Source organism: Centruroides sculpturatus, unplaced genomic scaffold, assembly GCF_000671375.1.
Source record: "Centruroides sculpturatus isolate CEXI.00-Female unplaced genomic scaffold, Cexi_2.0 scaffold154, whole genome shotgun sequence".
Classification (NCBI taxonomy): domain Eukaryota; kingdom Metazoa; phylum Arthropoda; class Arachnida; order Scorpiones; family Buthidae; genus Centruroides; species Centruroides sculpturatus.
This window is the reverse complement of record NW_019384392.1, coordinates 484,871-510,646: the sequence shown is the minus strand read 5'-3', so window position 1 is coordinate 510,646 and position 25,776 is coordinate 484,871. Positions and strand designations below refer to the sequence as shown.

The following is a 25,776-nucleotide window of genomic DNA, read 5'->3' as shown; positions in this document are numbered from 1 at the left end:
AGCAAAACAGCACTATTCAATTAAAAAATTACATACCTGTATGTTAGTAACAAGGACATTAGACACATTGTAATGAACTGTATCTGTTCCTACTCTTTGAGCAACTGCAATGCCTGTTGTTGGATGAATAACCATGACGTTATTAGTTGAAAACCAAGAACCATGTTGGCCTGCAAAATTATTATCTTTGAGTAACTTGTGATGTTTAGTATTACAAACATATTAACACTTATAATCATCATATAATTACCTTCTTGAGTTACTAGTGGGCTACTGTAACAAACAATATCACCTATAGTTAAGGAAGTTTCAATTGGATCTATTGCTGTGCCAATAATCATATTTATATAATCAACAAGATGAGGATTGATTGCATCCCAAACCTTTAAAAAATTATTTATCAGAAAGGTAAACAAAAAGCTGGAATTACAAGGGAGAGTTTCAAAATTCAGAGGGATACTATCCAATTGGTATCAGGTTGAGTGTCGATTTTGACGTTTCCTGTGCTCCGAAAGGTTTCAAATTGTTACCTTAAGACAAGGGNAACTGGCAACATCCATGCAAGACCGCTTGAAACAAGAAGAGACCTGTTTTCAGTTGCTCACCAAGTTATGGATGAAAAGAATTTTCACACTAGATTACACTGATATATATATATTATTTATGTATTTACTTTATGAAAATTTTCAGTATGTTTATAATTTTAATTAACATTTATAAATAATTATATTATCAGTATATAAAAAGTTTCTGACTGGATGGCCAAAATAATTAAGGTGTCAGCTTGGGATTCTGAAGGACCCAGGATCAAATCCAGGAATTTTACATAAATGGTCTGTCCTAAATACATCACACCCTGTCCCTAACTATGTAATTATCCAACCATCCATTATGGGCCTAGCTAAATCCACAAAGAGTAGGGAAGAAAGGCAGTCAGTGCCATAAGGTGGAAAGAGCCAAAAATAAAAATTCTGTTGGAAAAACTAAAAACATGTTCAAAACGTTAAATTAAAAAAAAACCATGGAAAAAAATTATGATCAATTCTAGTTAATAGCAAATTCAGTAAACAGATAATAAATTACAGTTACAAGAATAATATAATAAATTATTTTAGCATTAGTAATTATAAGTTATGCTCTGAATTTAAACTTAATGTAGTATATCAACATTATTTTAGGTAACATGTTCCATTTGTCAGTCATCAATATTTAAATATAAATTACTCTTGCAAATTAATCTCAATACAATGATGGTAAATGATTCTAAAACAGTAAAATTCTCATACATCTATCTTTAAAATCTATAATCTGAAAAAGGTTTATATACAGTTTAACTTCAAAATTGTTCTGGTTAGTCATTTTACAGGTAGATATGCTATAAATTAATATTATTAATATTAATTTACAATGATGGAAAAAAGCCAGCAATTTCAACCTAGAAGATTAACTTCAAGTCATTTTAAGTGTCTGAATTCTGTAAATAAGTAACTTCCTAAAAGGAAACTAATAGAAGCTAGCAGAATTCAAGCAAAAAGAATATTACTCATTTGCATATTCACAAATGAGGTGTAAAGGAGTTTCTGCAGTAGCTTCACAAAATTAAGAAAGTTTAACTCAACAAGAATATTACAGTGCAATAACTTAAAACAAAAGCTTCTCTAAATTTAATGCTTTAAGAATTTTACTAAGCTTTAAATTTAAAGACAAATTTCAGATCTAAAGCACAGCAAGACAAAAATACCAATCATTTGAGTTATTTCTCCCAATCATCAAAGAAAAACTATACCCCAATGAATTATTTATTTATTTCATAACAGGCCTATTCTATTCATAAAAAAATCCAACTTTTTGATTATTTTATTTGAAATAATTTCTTTTGTATAATTTTGATTAATTTCAATTATAATAGAATAACTGTCTGTTCATAGTCATTTTCTAAACTTTATTGAATTTATACATTAAAAAAAATTCAGCAACAAGATGTGTAAGTTGCCTGTCAAAAACATTTCAAATTACATGTGGTACCATCTGTTACGATATTTTATTAAAAAAGCTTTTTATATTATTATTGTAAAATAGCAAAAATCTTAATTTTGTGGATAGATATAAGTTTTATAGAAAATTATAAATTAAAATTTGAATAGTTCATTTTTATTTAAAGATATCTGAGGAAAAAAAAAAAAAATTATTTTACCTGCTTGGTCTAAATTTCAAGGATGTATTCAAAGCATTGAACTTTCTTCCAGTATCACTGTGGAAATGAACTTCCATTGTCATAGTAAGTCCTAAAGGAATTACTGGAAGTGGCCAACTGTCAGTTTTGATTATAGTATGAATACCAACAGACAAGTATGAAATTAGTTTAACCTAAAATTTAAAATTATATAAATTATTTTTATAAAATTATGTAAAGGGAATGAACTCATGAACTTACTTCAACAAGAACAGTCAGACATTGCTTAACATCAAAATCTTCATAAGATGTAACAACAACTTGTATGGAGCCTGTTTTTGATCCAGACTTCAACAATCCTGAGTTATCAACTGTTACATCGGGATCTGGCTCAGAACGGAGTGAAAGCAATGCATACGTCACACGAGTAAAGCCATCCCTGTATTAAAAGTATTTCATTTCTATTATTTCTATAAACTTTAAATTCTATAAGTTATGTTTTCTTATTAATGTAAATAATTATTGTACAGATAAAATGTAGGAAATCTATTTAAAACATTTTATATTAAAATGTTTTAAATAGATTTCAGTAAAGTCCTACATTACAAGAGAATTATCTGAAATTAATTTACCAGACAAATTCATCTAAAATTAACAATACAGTAGGAGCATCGATTATCCGACTCAATTGGGGACTGGGGTTGGTCGGATAACTGAAAAAACGGATAACCGAAAAATATGAAAAAATACATTATTAGTATAGTATATTAGTATATCTCATGTAATTAGTATATCGCTATTAACCTACTTTGCGTTGAATTTTCATCGATGTTGTTAAGCCTAACAAAAATTTTTTAAAAATAATAATCGTCGNTATCTGAGAAAAAAAAAAAAATTATTTTACCTGCTTGGTCTAAATTTCAAGGATGTATTCAAAGCATTGAACTTTCTTCCAGTATCACTGTGGAAATGAACTTCCATTGTCATAGTAAGTCCTAAAGGAATTACTGGAAGTGGCCAACTGTCAGTTTTGATTATAGTATGAATACCAACAGACAAGTATGAAATTAGTTTAACCTAAAATTTAAAATTATATAAATTATTTTTATAAAATTATGTAAAGGGAATGAACTCATGAACTTACTTCAACAAGAACAGTCAGACATTGCTTAACATCAAAATCTTCATAAGATGTAACAACAACTTGTATGGAGCCTGTTTTTGATCCAGACTTCAACAATCCTGAGTTATCAACTGTTACATCGGGATCTGGCTCAGAACGGAGTGAAAGCAATGCATACGTCACACGAGTAAAGCCATCCCTGTATTAAAAGTATTTCATTTCTATTATTTCTATAAACTTTAAATTCTATAAGTTATGTTTTCTTATTAATGTAAATAATTATTGTACAGATAAAATGTAGGAAATCTATTTAAAACATTTTATATTAAAATGTTTTAAATAGATTTCAGTAAAGTCCTACATTACAAGAGAATTATCTGAAATTAATTTACCAGACAAATTCATCTAAAATTAACAATACAGTAGGAGCATCGATTATCCGACTCAATTGGGGACTGGGGTTGGTCGGATAACTGAAAAAACGGATAACCGAAAAATATGAAAAAATACATTATTAGTATAGTATATTAGTATATCTCATGTAATTAGTATATCGCTATTAACCTACTTTGCGTTGAATTTTCATCGATGTTGTTAAGCCTAACAAAAATTTTTTAAAAATAATAATCGTCGCTATTGTATCGTTAAAAATTAGAAAATTAAGCCTCATTTAAATACTGGCTCCCTTTCATGGTCAAGCCATGTTGTCAGCTAAAACACGTAAAAATACTATTAAAGTAGCCAAGACATAGCCAAATATTGTAGCGCCACATCACTAGCAGACATTTGAATTTGCCGACTAGAATGGTCGGTTAACCGTTGTGACAGTTAATCGATGCTCTACTGTATTTTAAATGAAATTGTTCAAAGGAGAAAAATAAATACATTCAAAAATTACAAAAATTCTACTCATTAGAGAATGTTCTGCATCATTTACATGTTAAAAGATTAAATGATTTTGTCTTCTCAATGTGAATGACTGTTTGAAAGAAAAAAACCAGAAATGAGACTTCCTATGAAAGCTTTATCCACAAATAAAATATTTTATATTTTTAATTGTGTAAATAGCTAAGAAAATCCAAAAGAAAAATTAAGCCCATCTGGTATGTTTTGGTTTGGTATCAATAATTAAAAAATATATTATGAATAGACCTATTTTCTGTAATTGTGATACTATTAGGGAATACTAAACTAAAGCAAGTGTCAATATCACAAACTGTGTATGAACTGGCAACATCCATGCAAGACCGCTTGAAACAAGAAGAGACCTGTTTTCAGTTGCCCACCAAGTTATGGATATGTGAACAAGTGCATGTATAGTCTTATATTAGAATAAAGTTTAATTCTAAGTTAAAGGACTGCCTCATCACTAATTCATCTGAGAAGCAATCATAGAAGACCAAAATTAGCAAATCACTAAACATTTTTAAATAATATACATTTCCAAAATCTTCACACACTAAAAACTTTATTAAGACTGAAGAATCTTATTACAACGACTGATTGTCTCAAAGAATTTACAAATATTTACATATTTGTTTTATATAAAATTTGATAAATAAAAAACAAACAACAAAACAAAATTATGAAACTTTAGATATTTTTAATTTTGAAAGTTAGACAAAAATTAATATTGCTTCAAAACATTACATTGTCTTATTACAGTTAACTATTAAAATGAACACTGATAAAGCAAATTTTCCTGTTGCCTTGGAAAAATGCCATTGTCACAATGTTCATTTTCATATGATAACATGAACAAGTTTTACCAGAATTTGTTAAACCAAACTGTAAATTACCGCCACACATTATTTTCCAAGAATAATCCTATTTTCAATAGTGGTTACCTTTTACACTTTTTGACATAAATGGCAAAAAGTGGTACTGTAATAAATGACCATTTGAGTAGAATAGATTTTCTTAGAATTTAGTTATTTTTATTTTCCAGAAGAAAATAATAATAATGAATTTTTTAGAGAGATAAAATTTAAAACATATAGAACTTAAGGTTTTTTCTAATGTAAATCAAACTGGAGATACATCAAGATATTCTAGAGCAAAAAATTATTACAGTACAAACCTATTACTTCTTAGTTTCTTCTGCGAGTGTGGTGACATTAGTATCTTGGAATTGTCAATTTCAGGAATTAACAATTCAAGTCTCTCATATATCTAGGAGATTAAATTTAAATCAATTACCAAATGAAAATTGTAGAAATGGGCATTATTATAATTAAAATACCTCTATTTGTACTTCTGCTGATAACTGAGAATTCTGGATTATCTGAGAAAATACGCCTGAAGAAAGTTCTACTGGAGATACATCAAGACGCAATGTGACATGGCCAGCTTGTTTGGCTAGAACTCTCATGGCAAAATTATTCTCATTAGACTGTTGAATATCATTCTATGAGATCATATATAATATTCAATATATTTAAAACTGATTTATTTGATTAATGAAACAAAAAATATTTAAAATATACCTGTTGAAAGACACTTCTCAATTGAACAATATTTTGATTAGATACAGACCAATTGAAATTGAGATTAGGAAATGCACTTCCAAAAGCAAATGGTACCTCTTGTTCAGTAATACCTACAGCATAAACTGGCATCTTGCATAAATAAAATTTGACAATTAGTTAACTTTGAAAACAAAAAATATTTTTGAATTAAGTTTTTTTATATCTAAAAAAATATATTGTTATTAAAAGAAAAATCTAATTATAGTTGTTTCAGAATAAAAATTAAAATTATTTTTTCCCTCAAGAAACTAAACTTAAATAAAAAATATTAATGAAGTTTACTTTAATTTATATTTTAGATTAGACTGTTATATATCACAATCTAAACTAAAAGAATATTTTTTATATACACTAGATATCTGTATATAATATGTGAAAAAGAACAAATTCTCTAAACACCCCAACTTAAAACTTAACTATTAAATTTAGTTTTATATATTTTTAATAGTTCTAACATGTTTTTAAATTATCTGATTCAATAAAAGTACAGTTTTTGCTAATTGTTATCTAATTACTTTCACCACAACATTATCACTTAATTTAATTATTGTTATTAGCATAAGCTAGATGCAAAGTGATTACCTATTGTATTGTTAACTGATTGATCACAATACAAGAATTATTTTCTACTTAATACAATCAACCCTTTAAACCAGTAGTTCTCAACCTTTTTTTTTTTTTTTACCTAAGGACCCCTTTTGCCTCTTAATTTTTTTGTGGACTCCCATAGACATTGCACAGAAAAAAAAACTTACACAGTGGGTGATTGGTTAATGAACATAATCCGTTCCAAGATTTTGTTCGTTATCTGAATTGTTTGTTAACTGATTATTGATTTACTAAAGGTTTTTATGGGAATTTGATTAATTCATTCTGGAGACTCCAAAAATAAAAAAATATATAGTTTTTTTACTACAGTTGACCCCCTATAACACTTGATAATTCCGTTTTATATAAATTCCATGTTGTACGAGTCACTTAGATTTTACAAATACATGAGCCGTTCACAGCCCGGCACACATATTTGTAAAATCTAAGAGACTCGTACAACATGGAATTTATATAAAATGGAATTATCAACAGTGTTATGGGGGGGTCGACTGTACACTTATTTATATGTAATAGTAAAAATACATATATATGCAGTCTTGCATTTTTATTAGTCATGTTTTTTTCAGTTTGTGAGGTTAAAGAATCTGTCCAATGTTGATTGCTTTTCTCTTTTCTTCAGGATTTTTCAGAAGTAATTAATAATATTGTAATTGTAGAGATCCCCAATCTCAGTAACCTTATTCTGGTTTGGATGCCACTTGGATGATCGTTGTTCTGACATCCTCCCACTTCTTCAAAAGATCTTTAGTAGTAGATGTCAACATTGGTCCTCTTTTGTCTTCCTCTTTTTCAAAAGAAAACACACATCACTGAATTTCTTGGTATTCTTCATTTAAGAGTTCTTGGAGTTCTTCTTTTGTCAGAACAGTTTCAGGTTTTATTATGAGCTCTAAAATGCTCTTTATTTCTCAGATGTGATTTTCATTACTCCATTAGCAGCTTGAGACTTCTTGATATATCTTTCATAGCTATAATTGTGCCTACTGTAGACCTGTTCAAGCCATACTGCCTAGCAGCATCAGACATCTTGTGCCCACTTTTTACCTTGGCTATTATCTCTTACTTGGTTTCTATGGTGAGCACAGTTCTTGACACTCCTCTTTTTAGGCTCCATAATATTATCAGTTTCTTTTTTAAATAAAAAGTTCAGAAAAGCACTTACAAAAATTCAGAGAACAGAAATCAACTAGCCACAAAAAATTATTTAAATGCAAGGCCCAAATGAAATTCAAAATTTGGTATTAAAACATTAACAAATATCTAATGGGACAGTTAAACTTTTACCTTTCATAAATAAATACTGATGCAAAACTTAAAAAGTGCCTGTCAGTCTCACGAAGACTATAAAAAATTATTTGTCAGAAAGGTAAACAAAAAGCTGGAATTACAAGGGAGAGTTTCAAAATTCAGAGGGATACTATCCAATTGGTATCAGGTTGAGTGTCGATTTTGACGTTTCCTGTGCTCCGAAAGGTTTCAAATTGTTACCTTAAGACAAGGGAAAACCAATCGGTATTCGTTATTTTCCAGCGCTTCTTTTTAAGTTTGTTCAGTAATTGTTCGTTATCCGATCATAAAAATCTTTCGCGAAAGTGTTCGTTATCTGATTTGTTCACTATCCGAACTGTTTGTTAACTGATTACCCACTGTATTTTGATGGTATAAGATTCTCCTAACAAACCCCGGCTTTATAATCTCTCTTTGACCTTTGTCAATGAGATATATATGTCGTACATGTATTCAATATTTTAAATAATTTACATTTTAACCCTTATGCAAGAAATGAGTAATAAAAAAATTGACAATATATATACTGTAGAAATTTAATTCTCAGTAAAACAATTGTTCTGAAGTAGAATTACACTACAGACCAGTAAATATCACCGTGAACCCCAATTCGGTATTTTTTTCTGTGGACCCCCAGTAATGTTACATGGACCCTGGGTTGAGAACCACTGCTCTAAACATTAGCCATTGAAAAGAGCATAAAAATTAACTGCTGTTTATAGGTGACCATTATTAAAGGTTTGACTGTGTTTACATTTTTAATAATTGACAATTGCAAATGAATTATTATTAAAATTTGGCTGGTAATGACTAAGCAATTATCAGTAAAGTTTCATTTTTTTTTTTTTTTTTTATTTGTGGTTTTAGGCCCCTTACCGCTCAGAGAGCACAAAGAGGCCAAGAAAGTTATTTTAAAGAAGTACTAAAAGAAGTACAAAGATTACGCAAATTAGGAAGGAAGGTTTAGTTTATACGGTTTTGTGTTAGTAAAGTGGAAAAAGTGCTGGCCGCAAACCGAAAAACCGGGAAGGGCGGCCAGCACGAAAAGGTTAAGTTGGCCCGTAGCATGCAGCACTCTGCTCAAAGCAATTTTTAGTTATTGCGAATATTTCTTCGTCTGCCAAGAGCTCGCTTAGTGGAACAGGCCAGGCCATAGCACGCGCGTGAAGGAAGGAAATGAGCCTCCTCTGACAGCGATCATATCTAAAATTATATGTACCACCATCTTTCAGACNTAAAAATTAAAAAATTAAGCCTCATTTAAATACTGGCTCCCTTTCATGGTCAAGCCATGTTGTCAGCTAAAACACGTAAAAATACTATTAAAGTAGCCAAGACATAGCCAAATATTGTAGCGCCACATCACTAGCAGACATTTGAATTTGCCGACTAGAATGGTCGGTTAACCGTTGTGACAGTTAATCGATGCTCTACTGTATTTTAAATGAAATTGTTCAAAGGAGAAAAATAAATACATTCAAAAATTACAAAAATTCTACTCATTAGAGAATGTTCTGCATCATTTACATGTTAAAAGATTAAATGATTTTGTCTTCTCAATGTGAATGACTGTTTGAAAGAAAAAAACCAGAAATGAGACTTCCTATGAAAGCTTTATCCACAAATAAAATATTTTATATTTTTAATTGTGTAAATAGCTAAGAAAATCCAAAAGAAAAATTAAGCCCATCTGGTATGTTTTGGTTTGGTATCAATAATTAACAAATATATTATGAATAGACCTATTTTCTGTAATTGTGATACTATTAGGGAATACTAAACTAAAGCAAGTGTCAATATCACAAACTGTGTATGAACTGGCAACATCCATGCAAGACCGCTTGAAACAAGAAGAGACCTGTTTTCAGTTGCCCACCAAGTTATGGATATGTGAACAAGTGCATGTATAGTCTTATATTAGAATAAAGTTTAATTCTAAGTTAAAGGACTGCCTCATCACTAATTCATCTGAGAAGCAATCATAGAAGACCAAAATTAGCAAATCACTAAACATTTTTAAATAATATACATTTCCAAAATCTTCACACACTAAAAACTTTATTAAGACTGAAGAATCTTATTACAACGACTGATTGTCTCAAAGAATTTACAAATATTTACATATTTGTTTTATATTTAAGGTGTCAGCTTGGGATTCTGAAGGACCCAGGATCAAATCCAGGAATTTTACATAAATGGTCTGTCCTAAATACATCACACCCTGTCCCTAACTATGTAATTATCCAACCATCCATTATGGGCCTAGCTAAATCCACAAAGAGTAGGGAAGAAAGGCAGTCAGTGCCATAAGGTGGAAAGAGCCAAAAATAAAAATTCTGTTGGAAAAACTAAAAACATGTTCAAAACGTTAAATTAAAAAAAAACCATGGAAAAAAATTATGATCAATTCTAGTTAATAGCAAATTCAGTAAACAGATAATAAATTACAGTTACAAGAATAATATAATAAATTATTTTAGCATTAGTAATTATAAGTTATGCTCTGAATTTAAACTTAATGTAGTATATCAACATTATTTTAGGTAACATGTTCCATTTGTCAGTCATCAATATTTAAATATAAATTACTCTTGCAAATTAATCTCAATACAATGATGGTAAATGATTCTAAAACAGTAAAATTCTCATACATCTATCTTTAAAATCTATAATCTGGTTTATATACAGTTTAACTTCAAAATTGTTCTGGTTAGTCATTTTACAGGTAGATATGCTATAAATTAATATTATTAATATTAATTTACAATGATGGAAAAAAGCCAGCAATTTCAACCTAGAAGATTAACTTCAAGTCATTTTAAGTGTCTGAATTCTGTAAATAAGTAACTTCCTAAAAGGAAACTAATAGAAGCTAGCAGAATTCAAGCAAAAAGAATATTACTCATTTGCATATTCACAAATGAGGTGTAAAGGAGTTTCTGCAGTAGCTTCACAAAATTAAGAAAGTTTAACTCAACAAGAATATTACAGTGCAATAACTTAAAACAAAAGCTTCTCTAAATTTAATGCTTTAAGAATTTTACTAAGCTTTAAATTTAAAGACAAATTTCAGATCTAAAGCACAGCAAGACAAAAATACCAATCATTTGAGTTATTTCTCCCAATCATCAAAGAAAAACTATACCCCAATGAATTATTTATTTATTTCATAACAGGCCTATTCTATTCATAAAAAAATCCAACTTTTTGATTATTTTATTTGAAATAATTTCTTTTGTATAATTTTGATTAATTTCAATTATAATAGAATAACTGTCTGTTCATAGTCATTTTCTAAACTTTATTGAATTTATACATTAAAAAAAATTCAGCAACAAGATGTGTAAGTTGCCTGTCAAAAACATTTCAAATTACATGTGGTACCATCTGTTACGATATTTTATTAAAAAAGCTTTTTATATTATTATTGTAAAATAGCAAAAATCTTAATTTTGTGGATAGATATAAGTTTTATAGAAAATTATAAATTAAAATTTGAATAGTTCATTTTTATTTAAAGATATCTGAGGAAAAAAAAAAAAAATTATTTTACCTGCTTGGTCTAAATTTCAAGGATGTATTCAAAGCATTGAACTTTCTTCCAGTATCACTGTGGAAATGAACTTCCATTGTCATAGTAAGTCCTAAAGGAATTACTGGAAGTGGCCAACTGTCAGTTTTGATTATAGTATGAATACCAACAGACAAGTATGAAATTAGTTTAACCTAAAATTTAAAATTATATAAATTATTTTTATAAAATTATGTAAAGGGAATGAACTCATGAACTTACTTCAACAAGAACAGTCAGACATTGCTTAACATCAAAATCTTCATAAGATGTAACAACAACTTGTATGGAGCCTGTTTTTGATCCAGACTTCAACAATCCTGAGTTATCAACTGTTACATCGGGATCTGGCTCAGAACGGAGTGAAAGCAATGCATACGTCACACGAGTAAAGCCATCCCTGTATTAAAAGTATTTCATTTCTATTATTTCTATAAACTTTAAATTCTATAAGTTATGTTTTCTTATTAATGTAAATAATTATTGTACAGATAAAATGTAGGAAATCTATTTAAAACATTTTATATTAAAATGTTTTAAATAGATTTCAGTAAAGTCCTACATTACAAGAGAATTATCTGAAATTAATTTACCAGACAAATTCATCTAAAATTAACAATACAGTAGGAGCATCGATTATCCGACTCAATTGGGGACTGGGGTTGGTCGGATAACTGAAAAAACGGATAACCGAAAAATATGAAAAAATACATTATTAGTATAGTATATTAGTATATCTCATGTAATTAGTATATCGCTATTAACCTACTTTGCGTTGAATTTTCATCGATGTTGTTAAGCCTAACAAAAATTTTTTAAAAATAATAATCGTCGCTATTGTATCGTTAAAAATTAGAAAATTAAGCCTCATTTAAATACTGGCTCCCTTTCATGGTCAAGCCATGTTGTCAGCTAAAACACGTAAAAATACTATTAAAGTAGCCAAGACATAGCCAAATATTGTAGCGCCACATCACTAGCAGACATTTGAATTTGCCGACTAGAATGGTTGGTTAACAGATGTGACGGTTAATCAGGGGGCGGATAATCGATGCTCTACTGTAGTTTTGATGTGTCTGTTAGCCTGTTCTTTGTTTTAATTTTTACTAAATTCACTGCAGAAAAACTATTCATATATATTAGTTGTAGAAAATAATATTTGAATTTTTGCTGCGTACTTCCTTAAGCTGGGAAATTGATATATTTATTCATATTTTACATGGGCCACAAAAGATATTACTGCGGGCCACAGGTTGCCCATCAGACATAACATAATAAATCTATTAATCATATTAAATTTTTTAAAAAGTCTTAAAAAAGTGCAGAAATTTGTATTATATAAGATAACCAATCAATTAAATCATCAAAATATTGATTTAATATTAAAAAATTAATTAATTTAAAAATAATAACAGAATAATTGTATGATGTAAAAAATATCTGCAGTTTATTTATATATTAAACAATTAGTTTTAATTTAATTGGATTGAAAATATTGCATAAACCCAATATTCATGCATCTATTTTCATGATAACATTACATTAATTAATAAATGATTTTATATGTTTAAAAAGCATATTATCATTCTTTAATGTTTTCAAAATTAATAATTCATCCTAAAATTAGTACAAAAATCGAAAACTTTGTTATTTACGTTAAGCAGAAATATATGAAAATTTTGTAATTGAAATTTCTGAGTTAATCTTTCAAGACAATCATCTGAAAAAATAAAAAAATTTAAAAACTATAATATTTAAAAAAAATGTATAGCATGATTACTGAAGTATTATTCAGATTTGGTTTCTTTCAAATGACATAATAACTGATAGATATTCTAAAATTTTAAATTAAATGAAATGCTATTTATGCATTTCAATTCTGCATCATAAAAATGAAAAATTTGCATGAAAAATTATTTAATATAAATTAAGAATATTAAAGATTATTGAATTAAATAATTTTAAAATATTTGAATAAATTTATTAAGTTAGTAAAAATAATGTTAAACATGCAATTAAATAATTATATCAATGATATTAATACATAAATTTTGATATAAATGGAATGCTTAGTTAATTGATCAAAGCCAAATCAAAAGCATCAAGATAATTTTTTTTGTTTGATAGCATAGACAAGCTCACCATCAGTAGCAGAAATTTTGTGGTTTGCTTCAGTTCGGTCAATAATAGCTTCTTCTTTGTTGATTTCTTCAGTATCTGCCATACCATGTGGCAGATCTGAGGAACCAGCTGGAGCAGATAAACAAACTACAGTGTCTATCGATGGAGTTTCACAAGCAGATGACACAGGTGGCGGATCAGAAATGGAATTAGAAACAAGTGATGTTTTGTTAAAAGCTGAGATAGTTGGATTAATGGAAAGATCAGAAAAAAGTGAAGAGTTAGGAGTGGAAAAATTGGAATAATCATTCATGCTATGATTTAGTTTAGAGACAGTTTGAGAAGAATGAGAAATATCTTCTTGATCGGAAAATTTAGTGCTGCATTCTTGTTTATTATCTATTTTATATGTAGTTTGAAATTTTTGAAGTTCTTCAGANAAATGTCGTAGTAATATAGTCGTGGTTTTTTAGTTTAATTTTATGCCTATGGCTTATAGTGGGAAAGAATTTGTGTGTGATATCACCTTTGTTGTCTAGGGACCAGCGGCCTTCCCACAGCCTGGTTGACCTCCGACGCAGAAGACTTTTCGCATGGGAGAGGGGAAGAAAATCGAAAGCTATAACGCCGTTAGAGTAGGCGGAAGTGGCCAGAGAGTCAGCCAACACATTACCGGGGCAGGAATTGTGTGCCTTGACCCAACAGATCGAAGTGTTATAGGAGGCAACACAAGTTTTAAATAGACTGTAAATTTCAAAGTTAAGTACGGTGGATATTTTTGGTTTCTTAAGATAAGCTATGACTGTTTTGGAATCGGAACATATTAGAACATTGTGTATCTTATTTTCGATTATATAATTTAGGCTGTTTCGAACGGCAAGTACCTCTGCTTGTACTATGTTGCAATCAGGATGAAGTTTATAGTTTGTTTTGTAGACTACATTCCTGCCTGATAAGGAATGCGAAAGCAGCACCCGTGCCACGAGGACTGTTGGAACCGTCGGTATAAATGCGCAATTCTCGTGACGCGTCATATTCGGTTATGGCAAAATCGCGATTGTAAGCGGGGTGAGGAAGCTTAGCTGCCGACTCCTGAGTGGCGAAAAGGATGGGTTCCTCACCAATCGAAGACAAACCGGTAATTTTGATATGATAGTAATCATAGCGTGCTTTCAGCTCAAGGTCCAAAGGGGTTTTGTTGGCAATTACGAGAGCCGAACCTCGTGAAATCGTACGATAACCTTTTATAATTTTGATACATATTCGTCTTTGAAATTTTAGAAACATTTCCCTGATTTGTTGGTGAGAGAGAGAAGCCCCCCAGACACCGATGCCGTAACTCAGGATGGGTAAAACGACTGCCTCATAGATAGTTTCAAGTGTTTGTGAATTTAGACCCCAATTTAATCTAGCTATTTTCCTAAGGGATAGTAAGAGCCTTCGCAATTTGACCTCTCACGTGAGGGCACCAGTTTAATTTTTTATGTAATTCAATTCCCAAGTATTTCAAAGTGTTTACGTATTCCAGACGTTTTCCATTTAATGTTAATGTCAGTCTTTTGAATTTTAATTTTCGCGTTATAAACATTATTTTTGTTTTATCTGCATTAAAGCTTAGTTTAGTATCAGCAGCCCAAGCCTCTAAGTTTGCCAAAATGCTTTGGGCCTTCTTTTTGAGTTGATGTTCTTTCTTGTCTGTTACCGTCACTAAGAGGTCGTCCGCAAAAGCAACGAGATCGCTATCATCTGGAAGATGTAACCTGAACACAGTATTTAGTAGAATATTCCAAAGAGGGGGTGCGGCGGCCGAACCCTGGGGGACACCCAATTTTATAAATTTCGTGACCGTTTCCGTGTTATGGGTTAGCTGAACCGTCCTTTCTTTAAAGTAGCTAACTAAAAGATCGTAGAGATTCTTTGGAACCTCTGCTTTTCGAAGTTCGTTTAGTATTAGCGGTGGCCATGCCGTGTCAAATGCAGACGAAATGTCCATAGAGATGACGATACATATTTTTTTATTATCAAGAGCGTCTTTCATGCGGTCTCTGACTATTATTAGGGGTTCCGTGGTACTTTTCTGGGGAGTAAAGCCAAATTGATTGTTACTTAGGTAATTCTTTTTAGTTAAGTGATGGGTTATTCTATTTATCATTAGCTTCTCTAGGATTTTCCCTAGCACTGGAAGTAAACTTATTGGTCGAAAAGATTTTACAGAGTCCAAACACCTCCCTGGCTTGGGGATGAGCCAAACAATAGCATGTTTCCACGCTGTCGGAAAGCACCCGGAAGACAGGCAGCGGTTAAAGATGTGGGAGAGGATACTGGGGTCTAGGTTAAAGGCGTTTTTAATAATTTCTGCATTTAGCCCGTCATGGCCGGGGGATTTCTTACTATGCTGGGCCGAAACAACTTGATTTATTTCCGAAATATTAAAAGGCAAGTCGTTTTCCTTTGAGTAAGGGGTTTCAATGATTTCTCTGATCTGCCTGTGATAGGGGGAATCGGATGACGGGTCGTCCGAGAGAAAGAAAGTATTTATAAAAAGGCTGGCTACCGCTCTATCATCATATAAAGTTTCGCCTGCGGAATTTTTGATGGATAACTTGGTTATGTGGGTCGAGAAGTCTTTCCTTAATAGTTTATAGACGCGGCTCCAAGGGGAGGAATTGCCTTCAATCGTGCAGAATTTCTTCCACGACTCAGTTTTGGATTCTTTTATTAGTTTTTGATAGTCCCTTCTGGCAGCTTTATATTGCTCGCGAGAATCGCTATGATCTGGACCATTGGTTCGTTGGAATTTGCGTCTTAATCTATTGACACGACGCCTGGAGACAGTCAAAGCGTCAGACCACCAGGGGACAATTCTTTTGTAACTTTTTTTTAACAGGAATGGAGTCATTCGCGGAATTTTGTAGCAACTTTGTATATTCATGGACTAAATCATCCACAGGAGTATAATGATTCATTTGAGAATTGAGAGCAGAATTGCCTTCGACGAGCAATTGACTAAACATATTCCAGTTGGCTTTTTTGATATTATAATTTAGTATTCTTTGGACAGGAGGGGTGGAGAGAGGGCTTAGGATTAAATCGAAAGTTATGTATCTGTGTCCAGAGAGGGTTTCTTCTAGAAGGACTTGCCAATTTATAATAGAATTTCCTATGCTTCCTTTGGAGAGTGTAAGGTCGATATAACTTTCGCCCTGATGTGCGCTGAAGGTTGGGATGTCACCAGAGTTATGGATATTGAAATCTAGGTCATAGATAAATTCTAATAGGTGTTCGCCTCGCTCGTTCCGAAGTCTGTCGAACCAAACGGGTGACCGACCATTTCCGTCGATTCCGATAATTAGGGGAAGATGGACAGACGAGAAGATAGAATGAATGGCCGAGAGTTGATTAAGAATTTGCCCAGATGGAGCGAGATACGTGGAATTTAGAATGAATTTGTAGTTTCGTAGGTTTATTAGGACTGAGGTGGAGAATTCGTTCGACAGTTCCGGAACGAGCGAGGCGCTAATATTATTGTTAAATACTAGGATCGCGGAAGCTAAACCTAAATTGAGACACTCGACACCTCCCGGAACATTAAGTATCCGTGAAGTGGCGTAGGGGTCTTGGATTATCGCTAGATCGAAGCAGTGGTCAGTCGCGACTTTAATGAGATGGTCCGTGGCCGTCGCGCAATGATCTAAGTTGATTTGGATGAGTTTCAGCGCCATCTTGATTAATATATTAACGAAGCGCTTGTTGTAGAGGTTTTTACTTTCTGGTCGAGGCTATGCTTAATTTCACTTGATACTTGTAGACCGGGCAGGTACGGCTCCAAGCGGTGTGCCTGGGGTCCACACGGTGATTTGGCTGGCGACACGATGCATTATATCGTAGGCAGTTGATGCAGTGGAAGTCCTCTGGTTCAGCCTGGCATTCCCTCGACGCATGATGCTCTGAAGCACAGAAGGAACAGTGAGGATTCTGGGAGCATGTAGCCTTGGTGTGTCCGTATCTCCAGCATACAGAACACCTCTTGTAGTAGTAAAAGTCGTGTATTTTCCTAGTTGACCATCCCATAAAGAGCTTATCATTCTGCTCGGCCAGCTGCCTCCTTAGCTCGGGAGAGATAACAGCAACCCACGAGCGTTCTTGATTCTCCTCCTTCCCCATAAAGAAAACATGTTTAATGTGGTCGGGGGGAAGGGACAGACTGCCTTAATTGAGTAGGCATTCCTTAATTTCGGCTTCCTGGACCGACCAGTTTATTTTCGGAAGGATAATTCTGGGATCCCTCAATCCAGGACTACGCACATTGACGTCTTCCCTTGTCTTTAGTGTTTCTGATAGGCGTTTGGCACCCTCAGAACTGTTGCAGTTTATAGCGTAGCCATTTCTAATTTTTCTAGTGGCTTCTATACCGACTCCTATTTTCGTCGGATTAATATCTTTCTCCAGGTCTTGCATTACTGTTTCGATATTTCCCTCTTCTTTCGGATAAATTAACACTACTCTATCGTTAGAGGGTCTGGGTGGTCTTTTTACCACTTCAGCATAAGATTGTTTCCCCATTTGTGGGGTTGCGTGGCTCGTGGAAGCCGAAATACGAGAATTTTCGATCTGTTTTTCGAGGTCCTGGTTGTGAGAGACGACTTTCTCTAGGGAGTGTCTCAGTTGTTTGAAGAGGTAGCTTGCCTCGTCCAGCTCGTAAATAATTTTGTCCTTCAGCTGCTTGCTAAAGTTTCTGGAGAGGTCTAGGGCTTCTTTGGCACCTGCGATTCGTTCTGTGAATACTTGGTCCAAAGTTTCGATGCTCATTTGTTCCATTTTTACTTACACTTCTAATTGCTACCGCTACTTGCAAGGTATAAGACTGTTCACTTTCAAGAGTAGACTCCAGTAAAGTTTCATTAAAAAAATAGCTTAATATACAAAAATTAAAGTTGCTTATGCAAATACAATCAACCCTCAAAGTCAGTCAACCATAATTTAAAATAAAATAAATACTATTGATTGTCAAAGTTTAAACTATTTAAATTTTAGTTAAATTTCTTACCTCTGTGTCTATTTCCAATCTTGTTAAAGGAGCTTTGATTTTGATGCCTTTTAACAATATCACATTAATAACCACTTGATCCTTAAAATATTAATGTTAATTAAATATTGTAAATTTTCATGTGCAAAACTCAAATTATAATAATACCTGAGAATATACAACAGAATGACCTGTTTTCCTATCATGTCCAACAGCTTTTGCTGTCAATGTAGTTTTCCCCAATTTTGAAGCAGTGATAATTCCTGCAGTGTTCACTGATGCAATATTTTGTTCTAAAATGCTATATTCAACATTAGATTGAGGTAGAGGTCCACCAGAACATATCACCTATAAATTAATTATTTTATTGTATAAATCTGGGAAATTTATAAATTTATCTATAAATAAATCTTACTTGAAATGTTGCTCCTACAATCAATGTAAGATTTTTTGGTTCAATACGAAGAGGTGGAAATACCTTAAAATATAAACTTTTCTCTTAAAATTTTAACAAAGGATAATTTTAAATAAACGTTAAATATTAATTTATGCCTATTAAGCTATATACCGCTTCAATTTTTCACATATTTACCAATTCAATCATTATTTATATAAATATGAATAGCATTGATATTTGATTTTAATAAAATAAAGTGTATTGAATTCTGCTAATAAAATCACAATGGAAACTATTGAATCATAAACAATTTTGATTGTGATTTGGTTAATTATATTAATTAATAACTTAAATAAATTTCAAATTTTCACAAGTTATTGATTGATGTTTTCAATTTAATTTGTACAATTTTCAAAATGGACATATATATATTTATATAATAGTTTAACTACTAAAAGTCTTGTGCTAAAACTGTTTAAAATTTATTCCAGCATCAAACTATATGTATGCATATACAATGTGACAATACAAGTAAGTTGTGACTAAACCAAGTATTTTTTGAAGGTATGCAAGCATAATATAATATTAAGATCAAATTAGCAATATATAGTATAATTACAACAGTTATACTATATTTCTTAAAATTTAAGATGCCTTTTTTAACATTTCCAAACTTAAAATATGGATGTATCTTAATGTTTTCTTTAAAATATTCAACTTTTAAAAGGTCTGTATTCCATGAAAATTTTATATTATTTCTTGTTTTTTACTGTGGAAAAAAAATTAAATTAGAAGTAAATGGTTAAATGTCATTAAAATTTTTAGATCTAGATGGGATTCAAATATCATTTTATCAATTTAAATACATAGGAATAAAGATGTATTTATTTTACTTCAAAGTAAATTGAATTAATGATGACTGTTAGGCTGCATTCACACTGCCAATGACAAAAACTGATATTTTTATTCTTTGTAAAATGTTCACACTAGTTGTTATTGCTGCATTTTCATCTTAGTCATTCATCATTTGAACATTACTTGAGATTCATCATTTGTCGTCTTAATGATAGTGGCCAATCAATATGAACTTCCTACAATTCCTAAATCTTCCTAATCTCATATGTTGAAGAAAGACCTTGGCTCTAAAACATGTCTAGAAATATATAATAAAAAAAGCAGTTGTCAACTTTACTCTGTGTAACCACTTTTAAAACAGATGAATATGGTCTAAAAGTATGGAAATCTATGGAATAATGCTAAGCCTAATGTAAATTGCACAAGCTCTAACTTGAAAACCAATAAACAGTGTGAATACTTTGGTGATGAATGAAAACAATGAAAGACATTCCATCATTATTGTTTAGGAACTGTGGTCATTGTCACTGGCAGTGTGAATGCAGTCTTACTTAAACAGATACAATTAATTGTAATATTAATTCTGTAAGAATAATACATTTGATAAATAAATAGCAGCTGAGTTTGTTTTATGGAAATATTCAACCATTTAGTTTGGATAACCAAAGGTAAAAACTTTTTTGTTAAAAAGTGATTAATTACATTTACATAATCATTAATATCTTAAATATTCATATTAGTTATTTTTCAAATATTTTGAATAAAAAAAGACAATTGAAAAGAGTAAGTCTGAACACCACTATTAGTTTTTTAATGTTAATTCTAAACTTAACAATAAAAGGTTTTCAAAATGATATCTAAGGGAACTTTTAATTACTTTAAGTAAAATAAAGAAAATGTTATTACTTGTATAGGAAAGGATTCACTAGAAATGGTTTTTGTACTTGATTCTGCATCAGTTGCTGCAGTGAAAATTACAGAAGTATGACCAAGAGAAAGTCCAGTTATCACATAAAATGCCTGATATTGATTATCATCTTTTACTGCTTCAGATCTAAAAGAATTTTAAAGTTATTCTGTAATATTTAAATAGAGGGGGGAAAAAATCAACATTTATGTAATAATCATAAAATTAACATACTTAACTGCTATGATGTTTGACGTCAAGATTGGTTTCAAATTAATAAGTGGAAACAATGATGTTGGTAAACGATGACCTTCTTCATCTAATATTTCTAATGTTGCTGTAAATGATTTTCCAAGTTCAACCTAAATATAAAAATATATTTTTCATAAAAATTTAAAAGTAAAACAGGATTAAATAGCAAGTGCATTATACCTTATCAACCATATGTATTCGAATAGCTGAAATGCCTGAAATTTGAATTTGGGCAGCGATGGTCTTTCGAGCTTCCAAACACATATCATGAACTGTGAGAGTAAAACTTCCATCTTCCAATGGAGCAATCTAAATCATCAAATATTAAAATTTACAATTTTATTTAATACATTTTAAATTTTAAACAAAAAGAAAACAATTACCTCAATTTTTCTTGTAGCCTTAACATATTGAACTTTAGCTTTTTTATTATTACTCATATCTATATAAAACTGACCAGATCCTTGCACTATATTTAAATAATTCTGAAATAAATTTAATAGATATTATTAGACGTTGTTCATAAATATTTATTTATTTCGGAATTAAAGGAAACTATATATATAAAATTATTGAAAATTTTTATCATCGCTAAACTAATATTCTTGTAATATTTTCTGCATTTTCATAAAATTTTTATAAGGAACTTTATTGAAAAGCTTTCAAATATTATAATAATTAAAGCTTTTTCATTTTTTTGCAGTGATCAGATATTTTAAAACTCTTAAGTAATTACAGTTAGAAGCATTAATTAACTAATATTGTGTGTTTGAACTTATAATTCTGAATTGTTCACATTAAATATTTTCCAATCATAATTTTGAACCATAGAGCACTAGTTAAAGAAATTAATACTTTAATTTGATTTTTAACATTTAAAAAAATGTTCATCATACGATAAATAGATTTTGTTTTAACAGCTTTATCAAGCTATCAAATTAGCAGAATAAAATATGTCTAGATGAAAAAAAAATCATGTTTTTTGTTTTGTCCTCATAATTGATGTTGAAAAATTGAATGGATAAAAGAAAAACACAGTGTACTAATAACTCTAAAATATCTAAAAAAAACTAATTATATTATAAAATAAGAGCAATTATATCACATTTAGTACAAAATATTGAACATTAACGATCTATTTAATGTTACAAATAAAAATTGTAACTGTTTATTTCTGTTAAATTGTTTTAATTATAAACAATAAAAACCAGATAATATCTTTTATAATATAAATATTTTAGTCCAAATAATTTACTGAACGAAAACATTTTTATAATATAAAAAATTAACAATATAACTGTTTTAACAATTCAGAAAGAATTATGTTTTATAATGTAATTCTGTCAGTATTAAATTAAAAATGAAATAAAAATACATAATTAGACATTTTAACTATAGGGTGGGAAAGAAAGTCACTTAACATCCCTGCTACAGAATATAGAATGTATCCAAAGAATGTATATATTCAGCAGGTTATGTAACATGCATAACTCTAACTGTTTGAGGTAGGTCAATAAAATCTTTCAACAGTCAATTCCTTGTGAAATTCTGACCCTAAATGGTCTGTTACATGACCCCCTTCCCATTTACAGTTTCAGAATTGCATTCAAGATGGCGGCCATGCATGTAACACATATCAATGTGTTCCCCCTTGGTCTAATGTGTTTCTGACATGAGCAAATTAACTTTGGGTACATTCTATATTCTGTAGCAGAGGTGTTAAGTGACTTTCTTTCACACCCTATAGTTTGTTTATTAAGATTTTAGCACATTGCCCTCAATTAACCAAGAGAAGCAACAATTTATTTTTAAGGCTTTACTTTTATTGAAATAATTTTTACTATTTCAATAAAAATTTGACATGAATTCTCATTTATTTTTGTTTACAAATCTGAATTGTGAAATTAGGTGTGAATGGTAAGATTAAGCAGGCAAATTATATTACAGTAGAAGTTCATTAATATTGGAACGATATAATATTTCTATGTTAAATTTGAAACTTATTTTATAAAAAAGTTGAGGAGAACAAGAAACAAATGTTTTCTTTTTGACTGTTAGTTCCTGAGAGAGATCATTATCTCTCCTGTGACTAAATATCTGACTAAATAAGACTCATCTTGACATCCCGTCAGATAGTCAAAATACTTAATTCTCATTGGAAGAGAATATTAGTATAAAAATAGTTTATTACAACACCACTCTTATTCTATAAGTGCTAGCATTTATAGAACAAGAGTGGTGTTGGATTAACATTTTTTTTTTTGTATTTTGCAAAATTTTATTCTTAATATATGATCCAAATATAGACATTGCTGTATATTTTGTATCAATACAAGTTGCTACATGCTTATGATTTGTTTATGCATGCTCTTTAATCAGTCTGAAGATTATACAGTGCATTACTATACTGTGTATACTATTTTATTGAAAACCTGCAAACATTAATGAACATGGTTTGAACAAAATCAACATTTACAATGATTCATGTGCATGTAAAATATATTCTCCAGACAAACTATTTCTGCCATGGGTTTTTATCACATATATCCAAACAAATTGATTCCAGAATAATAGTGTGAAAACCAAGTTCAATTAGGACAATAAATTGAATGTTTAACAGCGACAGGTTGGTGAAACCTGCTCACACTGTTACTGGATTGCTATAGGAGGGCTATTAGTTACGAATGGGGAGTGCAGTAGATACGTCGCTAAGGCGTCCGATATTTAATTAATATAAGCATTCAATTCCATTTTTACAAACAAAAAGATATTTAATTAATATGAGAATTTACTTCCAACTTAACAAAGAAACTATATTTAATAAATAAATAAAAAGTTCAAATATAAATGGATATACAGTGGTACCTCAGGATACAAACGCCCCAGCATGCGAAATTTTCAGGATATGACATGAAATTCCAACATATTTTTGCTCCACAATATGAACAAAAACTGACTATACGACGTTACATTAGTTCACAGCGCCCATTTTTTATTCACTTCTGTTCATCCGCGTGTTTGCATCATCGTGGAAGGATCTCGCTTGATGAAGAAAATCTTGAGGTATTATCAGAAAGTGATCGATTTTATTGAAAAGAAACATCCCAAAAAGGTTCACACTGGCCATATTGCTGCCCGGAGTAATGACATTTGCCTAAGTCATTTTGAAAAGTAGACAAAGCCAAACCTCTTTGGATAGATATTTTATGAAGCCACCTCTATCCAGTGAAAGTGCTGGTGGAAGTGAAGAAAAGAAAGCAAAAAGCAGTGAATAAAAATTAAAAAAATAATTAAAAAATAAAACAACACTAATTTTTTAATCTTTTCTAAGTTATTTTTAAGTTATTGTTACATTATGTTATGTAAGTTAAGTTTTAGTATCATTTCCCTTCTCCCTCTCCCCCGCCACCAGTTTACACCTCCACCGTCTATCCTCAAAGGTAAAGTGCAAATAAAACTACATTTTTTTTTTTTAAAATCAATTATTATTCTATTATGGTTATTTATACATTTACAACTACAAAACGCATTTTTCAGTGTTTTCCTTACTATAGTTATTTTTTTTTTTTTTAATGTACAACTTAGCTTTAATTTGAGTGTGTTTTTTGTGTTGGAATGAATTATTTGGTTTTACGTGTAATCATATGGGGAAAAATGATTCACCTTACAACATTTTCATGATACAATCTCAGTTTCGGAACGGATTAATTTCGTATCCCGAGGTACTACTGTATACAAAGTAACTTAAATTGACTCATTGACTTAGCTAATTAAAATGCTATTGCTATATATATGAGAGAGAGTTTACAATGAATATATTAGTATAATACCTCAGTTATACACATGTCCTTGAGAGGCGAAAGTTGGGAACCAGAGATCAGACACAAAATCAAGATATGGCAACTACTTATGTGTCTCAGTTTGGTGTGTAAATTGTTTTTATACTAATATTCTCTTCCAATGAGAATTAAATATTTTGACCATCTGACAGGATGTCAAGATGAGTCTTATTTAGTCAGATATTTAGTCACAGGAGAGGTAATGATCTCTCTCAGAAACTAACAGTCAAAAAGAAAACGTTTGTTCCTTGTTCTCCTTGACTTTTTTATAAAATAAAAGTTTCAAATTTAACATAGAAATATTATATTGTTCCGAATTCTTATAAAAATACCAATTCAATATTCAGATTCTCACATTAGCATGCTGGATTATTATTGAACAACTCTTGATTAATAGCTACTTTTAGAGGGTGCTGGGTTACCAGTGATTCTGGACAGAGTATTGGATTAATAAACTTCTAATGTATACAAACTATTAAATTTTTAGATTTGTACTAATTTAACAACTAGATAACAATTTTTGTAACAGAAAACATCACCATAACAATCAGTATAAGCTAAAATTACAACTTTATATATATACATGCAACATAGATTTAAAAAATTAATATTTGTGCTAACATGAAATCAGTATTGATATCACTTTTTTGTTTTGACTTGGAATTTTAAATTAAATACAACTGAAAAAAGCAAAAAACCATCACCATACAAATATCAGTTTTGTCTTAAATGAAGTTAATGTTCTTGGATTACGTAGTAAAAATATTAAGTGAAATAAAGTAAAATTTTAAATTTACATTATTATTTAAAATAAAATTTACCTTGATAGAAGGATGATTAAATATTGATAATTTATCAGGAATAATATCAGCATCATTCACAAGTTCTAAAATAACAGATTGTTGAATTGTAGAAATAACATTCCACTGTAAGAAAATTTTAAACAGCTCTATTAATTCATAATCCAAAATTTATCTACAGAACAAATTAACAAATTTTTTTATTACAGAATTTTATTAAATAACAGTCAAAATTATAACTAGATAACTAGTCTTAATTCAGAATAATTTAAATAATTTTTAAAA

The 25,776-nt window shown here is 30.4% G+C and overlaps 1 protein-coding gene across 1 annotated transcript in view; it reads right to left on the bottom strand.

The window, feature by feature from the left end:
• The window catches only part of LOC111618247 (nuclear pore membrane glycoprotein 210-like), a 107,054-nt gene that overhangs the window by 3,047 nt on the left and 78,231 nt on the right, over positions 1-25,776 (bottom strand). Inside the window, exons 27-44 of the mRNA XM_023359733.1 lie at positions 25,513-25,617; positions 21,236-21,337; positions 21,033-21,161; positions 20,835-20,962; positions 20,600-20,747; positions 18,857-18,919; positions 18,610-18,789; positions 18,463-18,543; positions 5,783-5,914; positions 5,539-5,703; positions 5,377-5,468; positions 3,318-3,495; positions 3,078-3,250; positions 2,435-2,612; positions 2,195-2,367; positions 1,336-1,375; positions 251-383; positions 37-170 (exon numbers count right to left, since the gene is read on the bottom strand). Coding sequence (XP_023215501.1) covers positions 37-170; positions 251-383; positions 1,336-1,375; positions 2,195-2,367; positions 2,435-2,612; positions 3,078-3,250; positions 3,318-3,495; positions 5,377-5,468; positions 5,539-5,703; positions 5,783-5,914; positions 18,463-18,543; positions 18,610-18,789; positions 18,857-18,919; positions 20,600-20,747; positions 20,835-20,962; positions 21,033-21,161; positions 21,236-21,337; positions 25,513-25,617 — 2,334 coding nt within the window. The remainder of the gene's footprint in view (positions 1-36; positions 171-250; positions 384-1,335; positions 1,376-2,194; positions 2,368-2,434; positions 2,613-3,077; positions 3,251-3,317; positions 3,496-5,376; positions 5,469-5,538; positions 5,704-5,782; positions 5,915-18,462; positions 18,544-18,609; positions 18,790-18,856; positions 18,920-20,599; positions 20,748-20,834; positions 20,963-21,032; positions 21,162-21,235; positions 21,338-25,512; positions 25,618-25,776) is intronic.